This window comes from Zalophus californianus, chromosome 7 (genome assembly GCF_009762305.2).
Source record: "Zalophus californianus isolate mZalCal1 chromosome 7, mZalCal1.pri.v2, whole genome shotgun sequence".
Taxonomy (NCBI): domain Eukaryota; kingdom Metazoa; phylum Chordata; class Mammalia; order Carnivora; family Otariidae; genus Zalophus; species Zalophus californianus.
In genome coordinates this window covers 136,583,869-136,607,687 of record NC_045601.1, presented here as the reverse complement: position 1 = coordinate 136,607,687, position 23,819 = coordinate 136,583,869, and the positions used below count along the sequence as shown (strand labels likewise).

General features: G+C 41.8%; 1 protein-coding gene across 7 annotated transcripts in view; it reads left to right on the top strand.

Annotated features, from left to right (window-relative positions):
- Positions 1-23,819, top strand: part of KIF13A (kinesin family member 13A) — a 204,652-nt gene that overhangs the window by 112,354 nt on the left and 68,479 nt on the right. For all 7 annotated transcript variants that reach the window (XM_027601410.2, XM_027601408.2, XM_027601412.2 and 4 more), the window contains exons 5-9: positions 6,540-6,632; positions 7,491-7,671; positions 10,252-10,339; positions 11,793-11,927; positions 12,724-12,836. In XM_027601410.2, coding sequence (XP_027457211.1) covers positions 6,540-6,632; positions 7,491-7,671; positions 10,252-10,339; positions 11,793-11,927; positions 12,724-12,836 — 610 coding nt within the window. The remainder of the gene's footprint in view (positions 1-6,539; positions 6,633-7,490; positions 7,672-10,251; positions 10,340-11,792; positions 11,928-12,723; positions 12,837-23,819) is intronic.

Genomic DNA, 23,819 nt, shown 5'->3' with positions numbered 1-23,819 from the left:
CACATACACATATGTAGACATACATGTACCCCCAACACACATACATACCCCACACAACCCAGCACACATGCACCACACATACACCCCCAACACACACACATATGCACGTATGCCCAGCACATATATAACCCCATATACACTCAACACCCATACACACACGTACACACACACACACACACCAATACATACAAAACATAACACCCATCACCATATTATACCATTATATTTGGCCAGTAGAATTTTAGAAGTGGGAACTAGAGAAACAGCAGTAAGTGATTCCTTTAAAATCTTTTTCCTAAGAATAGATGTCTTTTATCTTTGAAATTGGATTACCTGACAGAATTGTTGCAAAGGTAAAGAAACTACATTAAGGAAAAATAATTAGATGTTGATCTCCTTCTCTATACCAAAATTAATTATAGTTGATTAAAGATTTGAGGGATGATGTTGATAATGGATATTAACTAAAATATACTATAGACTTATACTGGCCAGGCACTGTGGTAAGTGCTTTACCTGTCTTGCCTTGTTAAATCATACCAGCGACCCAGTAAGGTAACAACTATTATTCCTGATTTACTAATGAAGAAACCCAGAACTTGCCCAAGATCACACAGCTGGTAAGGAGCAGAGTTCAGGTTGGAAAATAAAACTGTAAAAAAATAAAAACAACAGAACTAGAAGAAAATACAGGTGAATCCCTATATAATTTGGGGTAATAATAATACAAAAGGATTTTGGAAGCATAAACATATACCGTAGGGAAAAATCACAAAGGAAAAGATGAAAGATTTGAATATGGACAACCAAAAGCTTTTGTATGACAAAAACCAACATGAGACTAAAAAGTAAATGACAGACTAGGAAACAATATTTACAATGTATAATAGACCAAAGGTTAATATCCTTAATATATGATGAGCATTTTGGGGGCACCTGGCTGGCTCAGTCGGAAGAGCATGTGACTCTTGATCTCGGGAGTATGAGTTCGAGCCCCATGTTGGGTGTAGAGATTACTTAAATAAGTAAATAAACATATAAATGTATGTATGATGAGCATTTTTAAGTAAAAAAAAAATCAATGATTAAAGCAATCAATTTGTAAAAAGAAACATAGGACCCAAATAATCAGTTTACTAAGGAATAAATACAAAGTGGGCAATCAACAAAGGAAAGGAAAATTGTAGTTTAGACAAAACCGGGAAGAATGATAATAGCCGTGTTGTTGAGGGTGCATTGCTACAGGACACAGTAATTTGAGTTTTTGGAGTTTTGCCTGAAACTAGAAAACAGAAAAGTGCTCAGAGATAAATATGTAAGGATAAATATTACAGAAAAAAGAAAAAGGAAATAATCTACATATCCATAATAGGGAACTGATTGCATCAGGTAAGCATACAGTGGAAAGCTGAGCAGCTATAAAAAATATTAATGTTGGTATAACTTTGTAGAGGTGGCAAAGTGTTCATTATTTCTTATCTTGAAAGAGAATGAATTTCCCTTGAGACATTAAGCCATAGTGATAAAATGTATTGCATTCTCTCTAGAATCCAGTCTTGCTTAGAATTGTAAAGATACATGAACTTAACAATAGTTCTTTGTGTTTATCCTTTTATAAATTGTGCTTCGAGGTAGTTATTTAAGGATGGAAAGGAGATGAATTCTTTCCAGAAACACAGTATAATTGTTTGCTACTTTTTCATATTCTATTTTGTATTTCTCAGAATTTTTTCCTTTCCTACTTATAACTAAAATTTGATTAAATATGATAAATCTGAAGTATATTCTGTCAAGCATAACTGTAAATGTCTAAGAGAACTTGACTTTTTGAAAAGCATATGCATATATTTAATGGAAATCAGAGAGACTAGTTTGGTTTTTTTCTGTCACATATATTTCGTTTTAATGTCTGGGCGGTTACTGTGGGTGCTGGGAAAAGTATAATCTGTCATTTTTATCAAAATTATTCAATTAGTAGATACATATTTCATTAACAAATCTATTCACGTCTATCCCCAGACCTTATGTAACCAAGGGTACTCTAGTCTTTAGGGGCTCATTAAAATTTCAAAAACAGTCATACTTTGTGTTTTTTTTTTTAAACATTTGATTTTTATTTATTTGACAGAGAGAGAGACAGCGAGAAAGGGAACACAAGCAGGGGGAGTGGGAGAGGGAGAAGCAGGCTTCCCGCTGAGCAGGGATCCCAGTGTGGGGCTCGATCCCAAGACTCTGGGATCATGACCTGAGCCGAAGGCAGACGTTTAACGACTGAGCCACCCAGGCGCCCCAAAACAGTCATACTTTGACCAAAGTATAAACTCTAATGCAATTAAACCTTTTTTTTTTTAATTTTTATTTTGAAGTGATCTCCACGCGCAATGTGGGGCTCAAACTCAAAACCCTAAGATCAAGAGTTGCATGCTCTACCAGCTGAGCCAGCCAGATACCCCAAATGTTTCTTTTTAAGTTCAACAAACAATATTTTGATGCCTCAGTCCTCACCAATGAGGAAAGGGGCCCCCAGTTAAATCCACTTTAGTCTGAGGACAGCTATGTCAACATACAGGAATAACTCAGGAAGTAAAAGTGCCTACTGTTTGCCAGGTAGTCTGCTAAGATTCAGCAACATTTTTAAAGCTCACAGGACATCGGGGAGTCTCAGTCAGTTGGGCATCTGACTCTTGATTTCAGCTTAGGTCATGATCTCAGAGTCGTGAGATCGAGCCCCGCATCAGGCTCCGTGCTAAGTATAGAGTCTGCTTGAGATTCTCTCTCTCCCTCTCCTGTTGCCCCTCCCCCCTCAAATGAATAAATAAATAAAATCTTTCAAAAAAAGAAACTCGCAATCCAGTGGTAGAGAAAAAAATGGAAAAAAATAGTGAAGCATAATAAGACCTAGAGTTTGTAAAAACAAACAAACGCACAAAACCACGAAGACCAGAGGTGGGAGTAACTGACTCCTGGTGTCGTGCACTCTGAGTCACCGATGATGGGTGAGCATCTCCTTTAACATTTAAGAGGCAGTACAGACAGACCCAGGCCCTGCCACTCACTGTCTGTGTGATCTTGGACAAATGACTCCCCTTTAGAACCCCAGCCCCCTTACAGATCCTACTGGCCCTGGGGTCTGCAAGGATTCAATGATACAAAATATGTAAAGTGCATTGCTATTGGGGCAGTTGATAAAAATTAATTCTCTTCTTCCTAGTTGCACAAATAATAAAAGTATACAAGTTTAAAAGGTTAATTTATCAGGGTACCTGGGTGGCTTAGTCAGTTAAGCGTCTGACTTCCACTCAGGTCATGATTACAGGGTTCTGAGATCGAGCCCCGTATCAGGCTCCCTGCTCAGAGGGGAGCCTGCTTCTCCCTCTCCCTCTGCCCCTCTGCACCCCACCCCCACTTGTACTCACTCTCTTGCTCACTCTCTCAAATAAATAAAATCTTAAAAAAAATAAAATAAATTCATATCCTCTTTAGTATTTGTAGTAATTTAGACATAGGCAAAACCAATTTATTCATGTGTTTTTATATGCTGGAGAATTCTTTAATCATTTGGTTTATTTTTTTGTGCAATTTTAGTGTATATATCCTATCCTGGAAGGTTTTGTGTTTTTTTTTCGCTTGACATGTCATAAACCTATTTCATGTAGCTCTGTAGCATTCATTCTTGGTTTTTTTGACTAATGCTCTTTAGTTTAAAAAACCATTCGTACCAAGGGAAAAAAAAACATTGCAATTTTCCTTTAAGAGAACATGGAGAGGTTCCTGGGTGGCTCAGTCAGTTGAGCATCTGACTCTTGGTTTCGGCTCAGGTCGTGATCTCTGAGGGTCGTGAGATCAAGCCTCGCTTTGGGCTCCACGCTCAGCAGGGAGTCTGCTTAGAGATTCTCTCCCTCTGTCCCTCCCCCCACTCACTTTCTCTCTCTAAAATAAATCTTTAAAAAAAATAAAAATAAAAGAATATAGAGAAAATAATTCCTCATACTTCCATGCTACTCAACCTCAGGAGGAAAAGCTAGAAGTATTGCATCTCACCCCCTAACATAGGAAGAGAGAGGTTCCTGACTAAGTGACCACAGGCCCTTGCATGGCGTCGTCGAGCTCTGACCACAGGCTTCCTGCAGTCGAGTCCTTCAGTCAACTCAAGTTCTTGCTTTTTTTCAAGTTACTAAATATGAGTTGAAATCAAGAGTTACGGGCAGGATGTTTGACCTGGCCAGGTCTTAAAGCATGTTGTCCCCACCCCCTTCCTGAGGGGGACTGGTTAACCAGGGTGGAAGATGCCACGAGATGGCTCCGTTTGTCTCCTTGCACCAAGAAAGCAGTGCCTTCAGAGCCTGCGGGTGGCACCTGGGTCTGGCTAAGGACCACGGTCGGTTCTCACAAGCCTGAGTGCAGGCCGGGTTTAATCCCTAAATTCTACACTGCAGGGCTTTGCTCCAGATTTAAGGCCTGCCTTTTGGCATGGGCCTTGGGGGGAGTACATGTGGAATAAGGAAGATCCTTTGAGAAAACATACAGGAAAAAGGTATTGATGTAGTAGATAAAAATTTTAACATTGCCTTATTCTTTTCAGTGTGTGTGCACACATCTATAGCTAGTCTTCACAACAAACCTGTGCATTTAGGAGTAGTTACACCCTTTTTAAAAATCCACATATTACGCCAACATGTTTTGAATACCCCTTAGGTACCAGGCTCTGTGCTAGATGTTAGAAGTCAGAATTAGAGAAATAAGGTTATGTAAATCTGTTATTTTTCTTCCACTTCATTTTTTTCAACTTTAGTGCCCATCAATTGATGTTTCACACTATTTGACATAAGTTTTTTACATTATATGTATACGTTAAAGGTATTGGAACATGACTTTTGTTAAACTCAGCAATGTTTTTGAATTTTAGCATTGTTTACACCCACAGATGTGTTCTATTTGTTTTTTTTTTTACATGGTTTGTAATATTCTAACATACAAAATAGTCTCATTTTCCTTCTCTACTCCCTTACTAATGGGCATTTAACTTGTGATTCCAACTTAGAAAGTCTAAATAATGCTGCTGTGAGCATTCTGTTACAGGAGTCCCTTGTGGAATGTCTCGAGGGTGGTTGCCTCACATTGGCTCCGAGTAGAGGCATATTCTCTCTCTTCTAGGTGCTGTCAGGTTTTCTTCAAGTGGCTGCATTATTTATTCTCTTCCCAGTGGATTATGAAAATGCCTGTATTTCCTCAGTCCAGCTGTATTGTTGCCACGGTTTTATGTTTTGCCAACCTAATGGTTGGAAACATTACTTGTTTCGCACTTACACATCTCTGAGAGTCCCACTGTGCAGCCGCATGTCCCAGTGTAACAAGAGACTGCCAGAATTAGGTCCAGCTTTGCATAAAGGAAACAGTACACCTGAAAGCTTATGTTATGTTGCGTTATTTCCAAATGTAAAAGGAATTGTCGTGTAAGATTAAAAAATAAAAAGTTCATTGGACTCATTTTTTCAACATTTATTAAGCATTTTGTGCCAGGCCCAAGGATTACAAGATAAACAGATTATAGTCTCTGACATCAATCAGGGTCTTCTCATTCCAGTGGCGGGAAGAGGTACTTAAACCAGTAGGTTTGGCAAATACCGTAATTGTGAAAGTTGGGGGCTATGAGAACACAGAGGAAGGAGAATACCATTTTAATTCTCTTAATGATGGGGAATGAATGTTAGAAAGTCAGAAATTTCAAAGGGTAGTAAATGCCACCTTAACTGTTTAAAAAGATTTTTATACCTGGGGCGCCTGCGTGGCTCCGTTGTTTGGCTGTCCAACTCTTGATCTCCGTTCAGGTCTTGATCTCAGGATTGTGGGTTCGGGCCCCATATTGGGTGTGGAACCTACTTAAAAAAAAAAAAAATTTTCACAGCTTTACTCTTTAGCCAGAAGCTACTGGCTATATAGTACATGACCGAAGACCCCCACAAGCTGCCGTGAGCTGTAGACAGGCTCACAGAAGAGAACTTGTCCTTGAACCCAGCATGGGAACCAGGGTAAAGGTGCCTATGCTCCACACATCACCTCCTCCAGCAGTGAACAGTTTCTCAGCATTTGGCATGCACTTAGCGTTGTGCTAGGTGCTTACATGTACCAAGATGTGTCTGACAACGTTCCTGCTCATTGCAAACTCAGAATCCAGATGGGGAGATAAGACCATTTATGTTTAATGGTATTTTAATACCAGCTCATGAGAAGAAGCTAAACAGAATTTAAACGATCCTTTTGTATGGCCCACTGACTATGGAAAGGAAAACTTTTATGAAAAGGAAACTTTTATGCCTAGAGAAGTGTCTGAGAGGGAAAGAATGAGTAGAATCATGACCTGATCCAGGAACTGAGCTCTTAACACATAGCCCTACACATAGTAGGCACACAGTACACTTTTAACATCTTTGGATTGAGAGAATGTTGTTACTAACTGGGACTCAGTTATTAATCCAAACATAATCAAGAAAAATCATTCTTTTCTTTTGTAATTTTTTATTTTTTGTTTTGGTTTTTAGGTCAAGAAGTGGTTTTCAAGTGCCTTGGGGAAGGAATTCTTGAAAAAGCCTTTCAGGGGTATAATGCTTGTATTTTTGCGTATGGACAGACAGGTAAGTAGCTGCTTTTATTTATAGCCAATGACGTTAAATATGCATTTCTTAAAGTCTAGAAATAGAAAACACTCTGGGAAGTGTCGGAAACATGCTTCTGACTTTGTGGGGTTTGCTGAATTAGATGATCAAAAGTAACCCTCTTTTTGAAGATTCAACAGTTTTGATAATTGAGTAATTGAGCAAAGCTAGTTTCAAACTATTAAATGTCATTTTCCTAAATTATAGTTTTAACCTGTATTTGAACTAGAAAAATAATTACCAGTTTCTCAGTATAAAGGTTATAGTAAAAAGCTGTAGAACAACTCTTGGTATCATCCTATGCGGAGGACCTTCCCTGGGACACAGGAGTGCTAATGGATTATTAAACCGAGACTGTGGGGCAGGTGCTTGGAACATGCAGAGCAGAAGTTCGCTAGGGGCTCAGCCGTTAACACTGCTTCAGCAAGAAAGTTAGAATCTAAGTCCCACTAATACTGCCTGAGGCCCCATCACAGGACAGCTACGAGACTCAGACAAGAGAACACGTATCAAAGCATTTTCACAAACATAAAATATTTTGGGGGTAAAGTACTGTCTGTGTTACTCAATAATGTATTTAGTTGACATTCACTATACATACTTTTCAAGATTACATATTCATAGTGGTTCTATTTGTAGGCGTCCCTCCATCAAGCTGGAGGTTGTGAGCGTTACAGAAAGAATAGTAGTCTTGCTGTCCAGGGGCATGGGCGTGAGGCTGCGTTTGCCGCTTCTGCTCTGTGACCCTGGCAGATAAATGTAGAAACCTCATCATGCGGAAGCATTATGTTTCACTCCCTCTGTGGTCCTCCTTCCTTTCTGCTTTCTCTTCTTCAGGTTCGGGAAAATCTTTCTCCATGATGGGCAGTGCTGAGCAGCTGGGCCTTATTCCAAGGCTCTGCTGTGCTTTATTTAAAAGGATCTCTCTAGAGCAAAATGAGTCACAGACCTTTAAAGTCGAAGTATCCTATATGGAAATTTATAATGAGAAAGTTCGGGATCTTTTAGACCCCAAAGGGTAAGTTAGTGGTTGAAATTAAGCTTGTCATGGGAATAATAATTGTAAATGATCCTTAAGTTAAAACTGCAAGTGAATATATTTATTTGGTCACTACTGTGGTTTCAGTTCATTCACTGAGAAATCATCTGCTTCTCAAAGCCTACTGGTATACCCAGTATACATGGTTCATCCTGTATTCATGTGTGAAGTTGCTTACATATGCCATTTAAAAAGATGTTTTTACTGTTGGTATTATTTTTGCTACCATGGCTTGTTCATAAAAATTGAGTTAAGAATGACTCAGTGGTCCTCCAATTCATGTTGGAAGGCAGCAGCTCTACATTGGAGGTAAGTGCTGGAACCAGCCTGGACAAGCATTCTCTTCCTGGGCTGTGCTCTGGAATCATGTTGGGGGGCTTTTGAAGCATACGCTGGCCTGAGCCCCACCCATTGAGACCATGATTCAGTGGCCCCAAGGGGAATCCCAAGCATGGGTATTTTTTAAAAACTAGGTGATAAAAACCAGATGAGTTTGATTCATAAAAAAATTTTTTTGCTGATTTAAAAATACATACTCATAGAAAATTTAGAAAATAGGCAAAGTGTAAGAAGAAATAAAAATGACCTATAATCCCACCACTCAAAAATAACCATTGTTAATACTTTGGTGTATTTTGATCCTGTGTTTGATCCAAGTCTCCAGCAGGCGGGGGGAGTATTGAGCTCATTCTCTAAATTCAATTCAGTTATCCTGAATTATTTTTAAATGCTTTTAGCAGCTGTGTAATCAAGGGTATCATCATAAGATCAGACTTGTAGGTGATAAGGAAGTGAACCAATCATAGGAAATGTTTATATTGACTTTAAAGTTATTAACTATTTGCATATGAAAGAACATTTATAATACATGTAAGATATAAAGAATAATAAAATTGACCATCCTACTTACCATTTGGCTTAATCATGACCAATATTTTTGAACCCCTTTATGATTCTCTTGGATTCCATTCCATTCCCTACCCTTCTCCAAGGTAACCACAATGATGAATTTTACATTTCTCATTATCTTCATCCTCCTTAGAGTTTACACAGAATTTTGCACAATTTTAAACTTTGTGTAAGGGACATCATAGCATATATGTCCCTTGTTGACTTGCTGTTTTCTTCTTAATGATTCATTCATTCTGATACATGAAGTAATAATGCGTTCACTTTTACTGCTCCTTGGTGTTTCATTATATGATTATACCATAGTCTGTCTCATCTACTATCACTTGTGTGGTTTCCACTTTTTACTGCTTCAGTGCTACTCTGAGCATTCTTGCACAGTTTTCTGGGTGTGCAAATGTAAGAGTTCCTAGGGAATACATCTGGGGTGGACTTGTGGGCAACAGGACACTGAATCTTTGGCGTTAGGAGGTCCTGCCTAATTGTCTTTCAAAGGACTCGTACCAGTTCACAGCCCACCAGCAGTGTACAAGAATGCCCTGTGTTAGACACCATCACAAGCACTTGATACGGTGCTAGGTTACTTTTTCTGGCTCCAGAATAGCATTCAAGAATCTCTGGTTGCGCAAGGCAAGTGAGTAGAGTCTCAGAGCCGTGTGCATCCCGCTAGCTCTCTTGAAGATGTGCATTTGATCTGCCCCCATTTAGAGTACACAGAATTGCTCGTTGTCACATTGAATTCTTCATCAGTAAAGGCAGTAAAACCTACTTTGTAGGTTACTGTAAGATTAAATGGGATAACTAAAAAGTTCTTAGGGAACAGTGCCATGACTTTGGGAAGCACTCAGTGATTCTTAGTTCCGTTTTTCTGCACTTAAGTGATGCCAAACATCGACACTTGATTTGAAAGGGGATCAGTATCTGATGCAATGGAAAAGGTGACAAATGCAATATACTCATAATATATATAGATTTGCTTTTAATCTCAATTATGTGTTGATAAGCTTTAAATGGGTCCCAAACCAGGTTGGTCATTTAAAATTTTTAAAAAGTCTTAAAGTCTTCACCAGCAGAGCCAATTCTAAATATAGCATAAATATCAGTAACTGCAAACAACTGCTTTCCTGCTCTATCACTTTCTGTATAAAATTGTTAGCATAGAAGCAGCATAAATCAGTTCAGCCTTAAAGAAGCAAATTAAAATACTTTAATATTGTTCACTACTTGATCAAAACTTTTAGACGTGATTTACTGAAACTGGGAGTGTGCTTGTGTATGAAATAATCTTAAGGTTAAATTTAATTCTGCATGTTCTTTCCTTTGTTTTCTTTCCTTTTTTTTTTCCTCCTGTGTAGAACTGAAGTTCATCGACTAAAGCAAGCAAGTTAGCTTACCCTCAAATTCTGTGTGCTGGCTATTTAGTTTAGGAGTAGAGATAGAATTTTTTAAATAGTAAGTTACTTAAAATAGAAATCAGTATAAAAGACATTCCTCAAAAGGAATGCTGTTTTCCTAATCCAAATAAAGTAGCTTTTAGAATATTTCTTGATCATTAAAAAAATTGCAACCTTAGTTTTTGAGTAGCTAAAAAGAAAGAAAAGCTTCCCAGTTTGGTCTGATTCATTCATTCCTATTTCCTTCCTCCCAAAGGAATAGACAGTCTCTTAAAGTTCGAGAGCATAAAGTTTTGGGACCATATGTAGACGGTTTATCCCAGCTGGCTGTCACTAGTTTTGAGGTAAGTGTCATTAAAAAAAAAAAATCAGTAAATTGAAATGTGTAGGTAATGTTGAGTGTATTTTTATGTGAGTGCTTTGTAGCATATTGGTACCATGCGTGGTCTCAGAAACCCGGTAGCAACACACCCTACACGGAAAGAAAGGGCTTCAACATGCTTTGTTGTGAAGGCGTGACAGTGCGGCCAAGAGGCTCACCAGTGTGAAGTGCTGAGTATTTTCTTTCATGCCGCCTTGTTGAAACTCTTCTCCCCAAGGTTGTCAGTGATGTCCTTCTAGAGAAACCTGGACGCATGTAAGCAGCGTTGGGTAATCCGTTCATTCCCTTCCTGCTGACAGGATCTTCTGTGCTCATTTCCATTACTTTTCAGTCTTCTGATTCTATTTTTCTGAATCGCTCCTCTCTCCATTGACGGACCTGTCTCCTTTTTCTGCTCCTTGACTTGTATGCCTTTTTACATCCCGACTTGATGTTTTAGCCTTACTTCTATTGTCACTGCTTCAGAAACCCCCCAAAACAGCCCGCTCTGTGTTGCTGGAGAATGCCGACCCACGGGTGCGTGAAGGTGTCCTCTGCCTAGTCATGCTCTGCCTAGACGGCTTGTGGCTGTCCCACCGTCCGCTTGACTCAGTATGACGAAAATTAATCTGTGAGCTAACTCCCCCCAGCCAATTAGATGAAGACATTTTTAGTATCGCTCAAATGAGAAACAGTACAGCCATCACTTTAAAAGCACCTAGATTCTGAAATGAAGGGAAACCTCTCTGGCGTCAAGGTGCTAAAAGTCAGCACCTTTGCTCAGGTGCGTGGTTCACAGCTCAGTGTGGTCAGGGTCCGTGTTCATCTCACCCTGTCACTTATTAGTAAGAGCTTGTGATTTGCATCCCCGCTCTGCCTCTTACTAGATGTGGGAAAAGTTACTTGAGCTCTGTGAACGTCGGTGTTCTGTGGGTAACATCAGGGGAATACTTGTTTATTATAAAGTTCATGCATCTAATGTGTAAGAGCCCGTGGGTTCTAGGTGTTCAAAGATGAATAAGGAGCATTCCCTGCTGAGGCGGCGACATAAACAAGCCGTGGGTAGCTCTGTAGAGTCGTTAAGCACAAGAGAGTTACCGTCACATAAGGTCACTACCTTATAGTGAGTATCTGGAGTGTTCCATAAACATTAGCTCCTTTCTCCCCCAGGAACTTGCAAAGGGAAAAAAGAGGCGCCAGACAGAGAAAGGGGACAATTGCGGGATGGCCAAAATGGGGGGAACATTTCATATTCCAGAAGGCGGTGAGAGAGGCGGAGGCTCAGCCCCTTCGCCGCGGAAGGCAGACGGGGAGGGTCCTTACGGAAGGGCGGGGCCAAGCACGTCCCCGGGCTTGTAATTAATCCGTGCACCTGGTGGGCAGGACTGCATTCCTGTGTTTGCGCTTATCCTGTGTTCCTTCTGCTTTGCCTCTAGGATATTGAGTCATTGATGTCTGAGGGAAATAAGTCTCGGACGGTAGCTGCGACTAACATGAATGAGGAAAGCAGCCGCTCCCATGCTGTGTTCAACATCGTAATCACACAGACGCTTTATGACCTGCAGTCTGGGGTGAGGGCCTGGGGAGAGCCTTCAGTGCAGGAAAAGAACGCAAATATCCTGCAGGGGTGAAGGGTTTCATGGGTGGATTCGGTTGCTGAGAATTTTATGCTGGCTTTGGTGCTTACTAAATAAGCTACTTTACTTAAATCATTCAATTTATCAGGTCTTCCTTTATATATAACTTTTTTTAAAAATTGGGTTTCTTGTGTAAACTCCCTGAACGGCATGATGATGTCACCATACAGCTTTTAATATGTATCCTTTCACCCGAAATTCCCCTAAAAACAATGGGAGTCTACCTCACAGCCATTAAGGGCTATTAAGGAGGAAACCACAACATTTAGCCTAAAGAACACTTTTTCAAAAGAAGAGGAATTTGACCTGAATATGCAGGAATCCTCATGTGTTTCCTCAAAGGCACAGAAAATCTCCGGCTCTCTGACCGCATCCTGGAAAGCTGAGTGGGCTTGCTCCCCAGCTACAAAGCAAGCGCGCACCAGTTCAAATTTGACTGTGATGGGGCGCCTGGCTGACCCAGGTAGATGAGCATGTGACTCTTAATCTCGGGGTCGTGAGTTTGAGCCCCACGTTGGGTGTAGAGATGACTTGAATGAATAAAACTTTTAAAAAAGTAAAAATTAAAAAAATAAATTTGACCATGAAATCGCGAGTCCACATAGCTCCTCCCCTGCCCTGTTGTGGGGGCAGGGGTACTCCAGCTGCCCTCAGTTACCGTGCAGACATCGGCATGGACGTGTGCATTTGCACTCACGTGTGTTGTTTCTCTCTTGTTCCCTGCACCCAGAACTCAGGAGAGAAGGTCAGTAAGGTCAGCCTGGTGGACCTGGCGGGTAGTGAAAGAGTGTCCAAGACAGGAGCTGCAGGAGAGCGACTCAAAGAAGGCAGCAACATTAACAAGTAAGGTGTCTGGTGGAATTCAGGTGTCACACTGCAGCCTCACACCCAGCTTCCCCTGTGTCCGGGGGTGGGGAGTGGGGCTTGTGGCACTAGAAGAGAGTGGATGGTTCTGGTGGCAGGTGCTTCTGAGTCCGTGTAGCTTTAGTAAATGGAGTTGAAGAAAACCAACAGCCCTACCTCTCCTGAAATGCATGGGTTTATTTGTGTGAAGCTACGCGTTGCAGCCCTGTGCATGTCATCATCATGTCTAATGTAATCTCAGGTAAATGCCAGTCACAGCTTTGTCACTCAAGTCATATCTTAAATTAACCTGAGAAGCTTACTCTGAAAAGAAAACCTGCTTTGAATCCCTTTGTTAGCTGATACTGTTTAAACATCAGTGCTTAACAGAATTTAACAGTTGCTGAATAGCTGCCACACTGAAATCTCACTTTTTGCTTGGGAGCCTACGGTGTGCCCAGTGCTATCCTGGGGGCTGGAAGAGAGCAGGGTGGTACGGGATGTGTAGGAGTTTGCCAGGCAGACAAAGGACATGCCGGCATTGGGCACAGAGGGCACAGCAAACGCACAGCCCAGTGGAGGGCTTGTTCTTTTCAGTAATGCAGTATCCCAGGATGGCTCCTGCCGTGCAAGAGGGGTGTTTGCTTTCCTGCTCAAGAGGGAGCAGAGTTTGCGTTTAAGAGTATGAAGTGTCAAGTGAGACTGCCGGAGTTTCGTCCTTCCCTTCGCCTCTCTGTGCTTTCTTTTTCTCATCTGTAAATGGGGATCATAACAGTCCCTACTTCATAGACTTGTTGGAGCTTACATGCCCAGGATGCGCTTCGAACAATGCCTGGCACATACTGTGCACTGAATCAATATTAATTGCTGTAGCTAATATTTTTATAATCTGTACAAATAGTGTAATCATTATCATTATTCCAAGCTCAGCAGAAAGCAGTTGAGTTTGTACTTGTAACATCTCTCTGTTGAGACATAATAACTTGGGTTTCGTTTAGGACAGAAGGTGACAAGAGGCAATCTATGCAGGAACATGTTTGTGCAGCTTGCATTTAAAATGACGTGAGCACATTATAATTTTAGTGTGCTGAAGTTTAAAATTAGAAGGGAAATATCACCCCCTCTATCAGCTGGACACAGCAGCACTCACTGCAGAGACTGCTGCTTTAGGGAGTTAATCTTCCAGTCATCCTGTCTCCTGCTCTAATAACAAAGGGCTTGGCTATATTTCATGACCAAGCACTGTAGGAGTGCAGGCCGGCACCGCAGCTCGGCCTTCCACAGTGAGCTCAAGGGCAGGGATGGGAAAGCAGAAATGGGGGTCTGAGGGAGCAGGTATCAACGAAAAGATTGTCACCTGTCCGGGAGATGTGTTTACTGGTGCTAAGCCATGCCAGCCCTTTGCCTTCTGGCTGGGCTTGTGGGAAAACAGTAGGCGTTCTGTGCCGAGGATTTGTGAGAATGTAGAGTATGGCTGGCTTTGCTGTATAATGATCGCTAACTTCTACTGACCTCCTAGTGTGTTCTGGGTGCTCTACTGAATGCTCCATATGCAATCACTCATCTGATCCTCACACCAGCACTGGCAGGGCGGGGGGGTCTGTTATCCCTCTTTTACAGAAGAGGAAACCAAGACAGAGAGGGGTTAAATAATGTGCCCCAGGTCTCAAAGCTCTAAGCGTGGATCTGGATTTGGCTGCAGGCAATCTGGCGCCCGAGCCCCGTGTAGTATGTGGGGTGACCATGTGTTTTGTTTGCCTGCAAGAGTCCTAGCTGATACTTTCATCCCAGAGTAAACATTAATAGTGCCCTCTTAAATTTGGGCACTGAATTACGTACTGTCCCAAACCGGACTATCTCGAAGCCACATAATAACATGATTTAGATCCCCCGGCGACTGACTCTCTTCCATAATGCCTTACTGAATTTCATCAAATGCTCTTAGCATCCTGCTGTCTTTCCTTATTAATATACTAGCTCTTTCACAAATGGATGTGTGGATTTCCTACTAGTAGTCAGTGAGATCTGATCTTCATTTTGGGGGTTCTTTATAGTTATCAGAGCACTTTCATATGCATTATTTCATGTGAGGCTCCTATTAGGTATTTTTATTTCTGTTTATAGATGAGGGAACTAATGCTTGGAGACATTTAAGTAATATGAATAAAAGCTGAGCCGACATTTATTAAGTCTCTGCTATGTGCCTGGCGCTGCATTAGATGCTGGCGATGCAAAAGAAATTTAGATATTCTTGTAGACACTACTGCCTCCCCACCCACCCCCCAAATATGCCCTGATCCTAATTCCCAAAACTTGTGCATATGTGACAGTGCAAGGCAGCGAACTTGCCAGATGTGATTAACTTAAGATTTTGAGATGAGGAGATTATCCAGGTGAGCCTGCTATAAAAACAAAGCTCCTGAAAAGTGAAAGAGGGAGGTAGGAGGGCCAGAGCCGGTCAGAGTGATGTGGGGTGAGAAAATCTTCACCTTCCATTTCCCGTTTGACGGTGAAGGAAGGGACCACGAGCCAAGGAACACAGGCGGCCTGTGGGAGCTGGAGCAGGCAGGGCAACAGTCTGTCCCAACGGCTTCCAGAAGGAGCGCAGCCCTGCTGACACCTTCTTAGCCCAGTGAGACACATTTTGGACTTCTGGCCTTCCAGAACTATAAGATAATAGCTGTAATAGCTTCGTGTTCTGTTAAGCCACCGTGTTTATGGTTATTTGTCACAGCATGATGGCTGCCCTTGAGGAGCACACAGTTGAGGACAACAGGAGGTCACTTCATTTGAAAAAATGAAAGGAGGGAGGATTTTTTTTTTCTTTTTTTTTGGACCAGACAACGCTGCAAAATCCTACATAAGCCAACACTGAAGCATGGAACTATTTTTTTTTTTTTTTTTACACCTTTACCAGCCTGTGGATGTTTGCCAAGTTGGTCTTGTGCTTTTCCCAAAATAACTGGCTCGGAGGGACTAGAGTTGCCTCTGAATCTTTTCTCCTATGCCTTAGTCCAGGGCTGTTTTCTTAACCCCACACACCTCTCTGGTCTCCCCGAGTAGGTGCATATGCCCCAAGAGCCCACTCCAGACCCAGGTCTCCAGTAGGTGTCCTCCAGGTTCTCATTGTGGTCATGGGGACGTAGCATGGACGGGACATCTTGACGTTACACGGTGCCCTGACGTCTGCAGAGCTGTCTGGGAGACCTTCATGGAAATGGGCCCTCCATCCTTACCTGCCATTCAAAATCCGTAATGCTCTGAACACCAAGCGCTTTTCTTTTTTTCTTCACAGCTTACCTGATGGCAGAGCCTCACCGGAAGTCTTGTGAGGCTGTCTCTGGTTGTTACCTGCGTTTATAGTGTTTGTTTACTCATTTAGCATGGCCATTTGTAAGTTTAGCCATAGAAATGCCAATGGGTTTTATTACGGCCTGCTGTCCCAGATCTGTCCGTGGTGGTCATGTATAATGCACGCACTGAACTTCCTAAAATTCAAAATATTCTGCATTTCCATACCCAGGTGGCCCCAAGGATTTCAAACGAGAGGTGCTCACCTGCCCCTTTTTGATCCATGGAGCCAGTATGTGTTGGGCACTAGTGGTGCGTGAGGCACGGGGAGGAGTAGCTGGGGCTCTGGCCTCGGGAAGGTCAGGATCCGACGGGAAAGGACTGAGGGCTAGTATGACCACATTCAGTGCCATGGGTGCAGTGGGAACCAGGGACAACCCAGCTGGAAGGTTCAGGGAGGGTGGAATTTCTAGCCAAGTGACCCCTGTGTGCCTCAGTTTTGTCAGCTGTAAAACATGGCTGAGGAAACAGCCCTGTGAGCAGGGCTATTACGGGGATTAAATTAGTTACTATTAGTAAGTGCTTCTTAGAACAGAGCCCAGCATGTAGTAAGTTCTGTGTCAGTAGAGACACAAGTAAAATAAATAATAAATTGAAAGGGCTGCCTGATAGCTCCACAGATGGCTTTTTAAGCCTTAAGACCAGTGCCCCGTTGAGTGCTAAAATTAAAGAAATCTCTGACATGTTTCCTAAGCTTTCTCTGGGCCTCCTGTTTGGGCTTCTTTTGATGGAACATTAGTAATCCTCTTAAGCAGACCTGTCAGGGACTTCACAGAGACATTAGTGTCCTTAATGGGCTATGGATTTAGGAGCTTCATCTCTCCTTAAGCTCTTAAGAGCTTTAAAGCACACATTATTCCTTCATTTGCAGAGCTAAGGCACGGTGTGGCTGCACCGCCATGGTCTGTGCAGGGTGTGGGAGGAATAGGTCTGTAGACCATCCTCACAGGGGAATACATCTGAAAACTCAAGTCTGTTGCTCCACCTGTCTGTTGAGGGTAGAGTGAGGAAGTCTGTCCCTGCTACCCGAGTGGCAGGCTAGCTTCTTGGAGCGCTCATTCAGATCATGGGGCGCTCGCTAAAACCCCTGGGAATGTCATTGAAAATGGTTCCATATTAATCTCAGTGATGGCCAGTCTTTAAGTTCAAGCAATGTTCATCAAATGAGTATCATTCCCGGTCTCAGTTCGTTTCAGTCACTGTGGTTGATAATAAAGTATGTATGAAACATTTCCCTAAATGGGTTCTACTCAACATTTGTTCTAGGGATACAAATATATGTTATTCTTAAGATTCTGTCAAATAATTTGTTACAATGTAATAAATTATAAGCACAGTATTTCTAATGTGTCATGTGACTCAATCCTCTTTTTTTCTTGAGTACTTTGCATGACTCTTAATCATTTCTTCTCGGAAGTCTCACTTAAGTGGGTATTGCCTGCATAACCGAACATGAACTCGTACCTGGGGAGAGTAAAAAATGGCCTGGTTCTGTCCATTATTCAAGGGCTGGTGGGGTTCCTCATCAATTTACGACTTATGCATTGCAGGGTCCAATCTGAGTAAACATCTTTGCATTTAATATGAGAGACCCACAAAGGACAGATCAAAAATCTCCTTGAGAGGCAGTAGCCACATGTTTTGGGGCACGTGACATTGTGACTTCAGTGTTTCTCAAAGCATTTTTGGGAAATACTAGTTCCTCGAGTGGCTCTGGGAAGAAAAGGATCCTTGGACAAATAATTTTGAGAAAGGCTGCTTAAAAAAATCTCCCTTCAGAGATTCACGAATCCCATATAGCTGTAACTTAGTCGCTGAACTTTTTTGATGACAGAATTCTAGGTATTACATCTATTAAAATCTCCAGAACAAATAATCAAAAGAACTCATTTTTGGAGATGTTCGTGGGTACTTGATTTCACCACGGCACTTGAAACGGAGATGAGACTGGGCATGGTTCTTGTTAGACGCACTTTGCTCGATTTGAATGACTCGAATCGGCCACTGGAAACCAGTGGGGGGTGGAACGAGGCCTGTTCTGCATGATCACGGCTTTCCTTCCTCTCCTGCCATGAGATGGGATTTTCCTTGCCCCTGTTTTGCCAAACGTACTCTTTGCATTTTGCCTTTACTGTTAAGAGTGGAGACTTAACTGGGGAAAAGTACTAACTCAAGTCCACTAACTTCATCCTCTTTCAACTGATTCTTTAAAAGGCAAGGATTGCATTCTGCTGTAAGCAGCAGCTATGGTGATGATCAAATGATGGATTCCTTTTCCTCACTTTTAATTAGAAGTCCAGAGGCTGGTATAGCACCTCAAAAATGCTGTCAGGCACCCAGCTCGACAAACCTTAGTGTGTGTTCACGTTGTCCTCATGACCTCAAGATGACTCTGTCATTCCAGGCATTGTAGCCTTATCTGTGTTCCACACAAGAAGGGGAAAGGAAGGGCAAAGGACCACTGGCTTCTGGCTTATGTCTACGGAATATGTACCTTTTCTACCAGAACAATAGCTTTCTTGGAAGCCCCACCCAGTAATGTCACCCTGCATCTCATTGGCCAGAGCTGTGTTTCATGGCTTTCCAGAGGTGCAGAGGACTCTGAAAAGTGGAGTTTTTAGCCCAGCATTCGCTTCCCAGCAAATTCAGGGCTCTGTTAGCAAGTAAGAAAGGCAGAAGGGATATTGGGCCAATATCCACAGAGAGTACCAAAGCCAGCATTGAATCAGTCCTTTTTAGAAAGAGGTCCATGTTCTGTTCTTCAGTGTATGTAGACTGTTTTACTCAGCAGAGTTATTGACTGATTTTTGTAAGCCAGGCGCAGTAATGGTATGATGTAGAATGGTCTCTGCTCTCAAAGCAGTCACAGCCTTAAGTAGAAAGAGAGAGAGAAATACATATGCGGGTAACTGTAGCAAAGTTTAATAACTACTGCACTTATGACCTTAGAAAAAGATCATTAGAAAAATAGGTAAAATAATATATTTGAAATCCATCCTGGAGAGTATAGATAACTCACATCATATCTACTCCTAAGGGAAGGAATCTGGTGGTTAGGGTTTCAAGAAACTATGGGGGTTGGAGGAAGGTGCAGAAAAGGAAAAAAAAAACAAAAGCTGAATTATGACCACGTTCTTCTCACTGATTTTATTTATTGGAGCTTTTATTTTGTTTTTGATCCTCCTAGTTTTATTTACTTTATTCTTAATCTCAGATTCTCCATTGTTATAGTAGATAGGTAGATTTTTAAAATTTCTATCTCGAAAACATGGCTACCCGTTCACAAATCGTTATCCCGTAGCCTAATCCTTCTGCCCTCCTCACTCAGCCTCTCCTCATTTACTGTGCCCACTGCCGCAGCCCAAGAACGTGTGGAAAGGTTAGGAATTTCCTTACTATCTCCATCTCCCTTGGGTTCAGGGAAGGAGCTGTACTTTGGTAGAATTAGAAAGATTCCTGGAGCAATTTTTTCAGCCCCTCAAATTGGCAAACAGCTCCACCCTGTCTTGGAAACCTGTGAGCTGCCCATTTGCCTCCAGAATAAGACAGTGCTAGCAGGGTCCATAATTTGTGATTTCATTATATTCTTAAACTCCCTAGGAATAAAGTTACTGTTAGAATACGTAAACCCACTGTTCACTTTTTACACATAGTTTTTGAGGTTCCACAAGCCCCTGCATCATTGCTCCCAGGTGGAAGGTAGCAAGGAGGGGTGGCGTGGCCCCCTGGTCGCCGGGCGACCTGGTTACCTCTTATCCAGGGAGTCCTCTCACCCTGCAGTTTTTTTCTTTTTGCGCCAAAGGGACAGTAGGTTGAGATGGAGTTCTTGTTTTGAATGTGTGCACGCTATCAGGTAAAAGCCTTCTACTAGTGATAAGCCTCCCTTACTGGATAAGTTATAGAGCTAAGTACACACGAAAGGGAGTCGGGAGACCATTAGCCGTCCCGCCCCAGAGTCACGTGATCGTGTCTGCCCCGCCCCTCCCCTCCGCTGAGGCCGCTCACGTGCTGTACGTGCTGACGGGACGTACTGACGCAGCGTGCACGTGGTGCCGTGGGCGGTGCTGACGCTGTGCCACCGGTTCCCCTTTTCTCTCAAAGCGCTCGTTTGATTTTTGTGTCCTTGTTTAGGAGTGCCAGGAACTTCCCTTTTTACTCCTGACACTATCAAATTAGAAAATAGGACCAGTTGCCACCAGACCGCATCACATCTCTCAGTGAGGAAAAACACATGACAACCCCAGAACGCGTTTGCATATGAAGGGCACTGTTCACGTAATACTGACCTTGGAGTCGCCGAGCTCTTTATAGTCTGTATGAATTAAAGTACTTTCTAATGTATTTAAGTATTAAAAACTGATATAGTTCAAAGAATTGTTTTCAACTGAAACTTTTATTCCAGTAGTTGCAAAATGTGAAAGATGCCCTATATTCTTTATTAAAGCAGAAATGTGGTTTTGCCTTATATTGAATTCCTGTTTTCTTCTATGTCATATATATCACATGCCATTTTCTTTCTTTTTAAATTTAATTTTATTTCATCATGATAAGTATAATCTTTCATTCCCATTCCCCCTTCTCTCTGGTGGGGACCATCAGTTTGTTCTCTAGAGTTAAGAGTTTGTTAATTGGTTTGTCTGTCTCTCTTTTCCTTTGCTCCTCATGTTTCTTAAATTCTACATATGAGTGAAATCATATGGTATTCATCTTTCTTGAACTGACTTATGTCGCTTAGCATTCTAGCTCTATCCACACTGTTGGAAGTGGCAGAATTTCATTCCTTTTTATGACTGAGTAATATTCCATTGTGTATATATTCTCTTTATCCATTCATCTGTTGATGGACACTTGGGCTGCTTCCAAAATTTGGCTATTGTAAATAACACTGCAGTAAACCTAGGGGTGCATGTATCCCTTTGAATTAATATTTTTGGGATAAATAACCATTAGTGTGATTACTGGATAGTAGGGTAGTTCTATTTTTAATTTTTTGAGGAACCTCCATACTGTTTTCCACAGTGGTTGCACGAGTTTGCATTCCCACCAGCTATGCAAGAAGGTTCCTTTTTCTCCATATCCTCACCAACACTTGTTTCTTGATTTTTAGCCATTCTGACAGGTGTGAGGTGGTACCTCATTGTATTTTGATTTGCATTACCTTGATGATGACTGATGGTTGAGCATCTTTTCATGTGTCTGTTGGCCATCTGGATGTCTTTGGAGAAATGTCTTTCAATGTCTTCTGCCCATTTTTAAATTGGATTATTTGTCTTTGGGTGTTGAGTTCAATTCCTTATTGGATGTGTCATTTGCAACTATCTTCTCATATTCAGTAGGTTGCCTTTTAGTTTTGTTGATTCTTTCCTTTGTGCAGAAACTTTTTATTTTGATGTAGTCTGAATAATTTATTTTTGCCATTTTCTTTCTTAAATTTGTTACCTTTGGGAGGAGTGATGGAGTGTTTGAACTTGAATTTTTTTTTTAAGTTTTTATTTATTTGACAGAGAGAGGGAACACAAGCAGGGGGAATGTGAGAGAGAGAAGCAGGCTTCCTGCTGAGCAGGGAGCCCGATGTGGGGCTCGATCCCAGGACCCCGGAATCATGACCTGAGCCGAAGGCAGACACTTAACGGCTGAGCCACCCAGGCGCCCCTGAACTTGAATTTTTTTTAAACAACTGTGTTGGGAAATAGTTCACATACGCATGCTTTACCATTTTTTGAAAATTTTATTATGTTAATCACCATACATTACATCATTAGTTTTTGATGTAGTGTTCCATGATTCATTGTTTGCGTAGAACACCCAGTGCTCCATGCAGAACGTGCCCTCCTTAAAACCCATCACCGGACTAGCCCCTACCCCCACCCCCCTCCCCTCTAGAACCCTCATTTTGTTTCTCAGAGTCCATCGTCTCTCATGGTTCCTCTCCCATTTAAAATACACAATTTAGCAGCTTTATTATTTTCAGAATGTATAACCATCATCACAATCTAATTTGAAAACATTTTCATCATTCCCAAAGTAACCTTGTGTCCAAGTCATTCCCCATTTATACCACCTCCAGCCCTGGACAATCACTACCTTCATCTCTTTTCTGGGTATTCACCTATTCTGGGTATTTCGTATAAATGGAATCGATATGTGGCTGTATTAGTTTCCCAGTGTTATAACAGGTTACCACAGACTGGGTGACTTACAACAATAGAAATTTATTTCCTTATAGTTCTGGAAGCCAGAAATCCAGATCATGGGATTGGCAGGGTTTGTTCCTTCTTGGGGCTCAGAGGGAAAATCTGTTTCTTGCCTCTCTCCTACCTTCTCGTGGTCACTGAAGCTCCTTGACCTTCCTTGGCTTGTAGATGCATTGCTCCCATCTGTGCCTCTGTTTTCACACGGCCCCTCCCCTGTTCCCTGGGTGTCTTCACGTGGCCTTCTTATAAGGCACCAGTCACTGGATTACAGCCCTCTGTAAGCCAATATGATCTCGTCTTAACTAATTACATCTTCAGGGACCCTATTTCCAAATAAGAATCCATCTGAGGTTCTGGTGAACATGAATTTTGGGTAGACACTGTTCAACCCAGGACGTTGGCCTTTGGTGTTTGGCTTCTTCCACTTATCATAATTTTTCAGGGTTTATCCATGTTGTAGGTTATATCAGAATCCTCTCTTGTGGCTGAATAATATTCCATTGTGAGGACACCACATTTTATCCATCCCTTCATCATTTGACGGACAGACACTTGGGTGGTTTCTACATTCTGGCTGTTGTGAATAATGCTGCTATGAAAATTCATGGACGCGTTTTTGTGTGGGCATATGTTTTCATTTCTTTTGGGGTGGATTTAACTGAATCTTTCAATTATACTGTACATATTTATGTAACTTTGCAGGAATGGCTGTTATTAAATTCTGGCTCATTTTCTGCCTCTTGAATTTGCCTTTGTATTTCAGTGACTTTTCAAATGACTCACCTTTGAGCGATTATGTTTTGCAAGAAACATGCTTTCAACTCATTTCATGGAAGTCTGTTGTTAACATTAGAAAGAAAGCTATCTAGTCTTTCATGCTAAACTCTGGTTATATGCTGATATGTGCTCTTTTTTGTTTTTATAGATAAGTAATAACATTTAATTTTTTAACCATTCACAGAGTATTTTCTCTTTATGTTGTCCTGTAAGCTTCCTTGTACTCCTGAGAGATCTCCTGAGGCTGCTCTTTTCTGGCTGCTAAACTTGGGATCCAGTTGATTTCCTTTTAAAAGCGCACTGGGTACTAACTGTGACACAGGACGATGTCCTTCAGTTTCACAAATCTGTTGCTTCTATGGTGCTCTTTTCTCCAGGTGCAGGGAACATGTATTAACTACCAGGGAACATTCATGAGCTTAGACCAGTGGTTCTCGAACTCCAGCCTGCACCAGAATCACGTGGAGGGCTGGTTAAAGCAGAGTGGTGGGTCCCACTACAAGTGTCTGAGTCTGTAGGTCTGGGGTGTAGTGTGGCCTGAGAGTGTGCATTTGTAACAAGGTCCCAAGTCTTGCTGGTGCTGCTGGTCCCAGCACCACGTTTTGAGAATCTTTTTGTCAAGAAGCTCAGAAAAAGGGTGCCTGGGTGGCTCAGTTGGTTG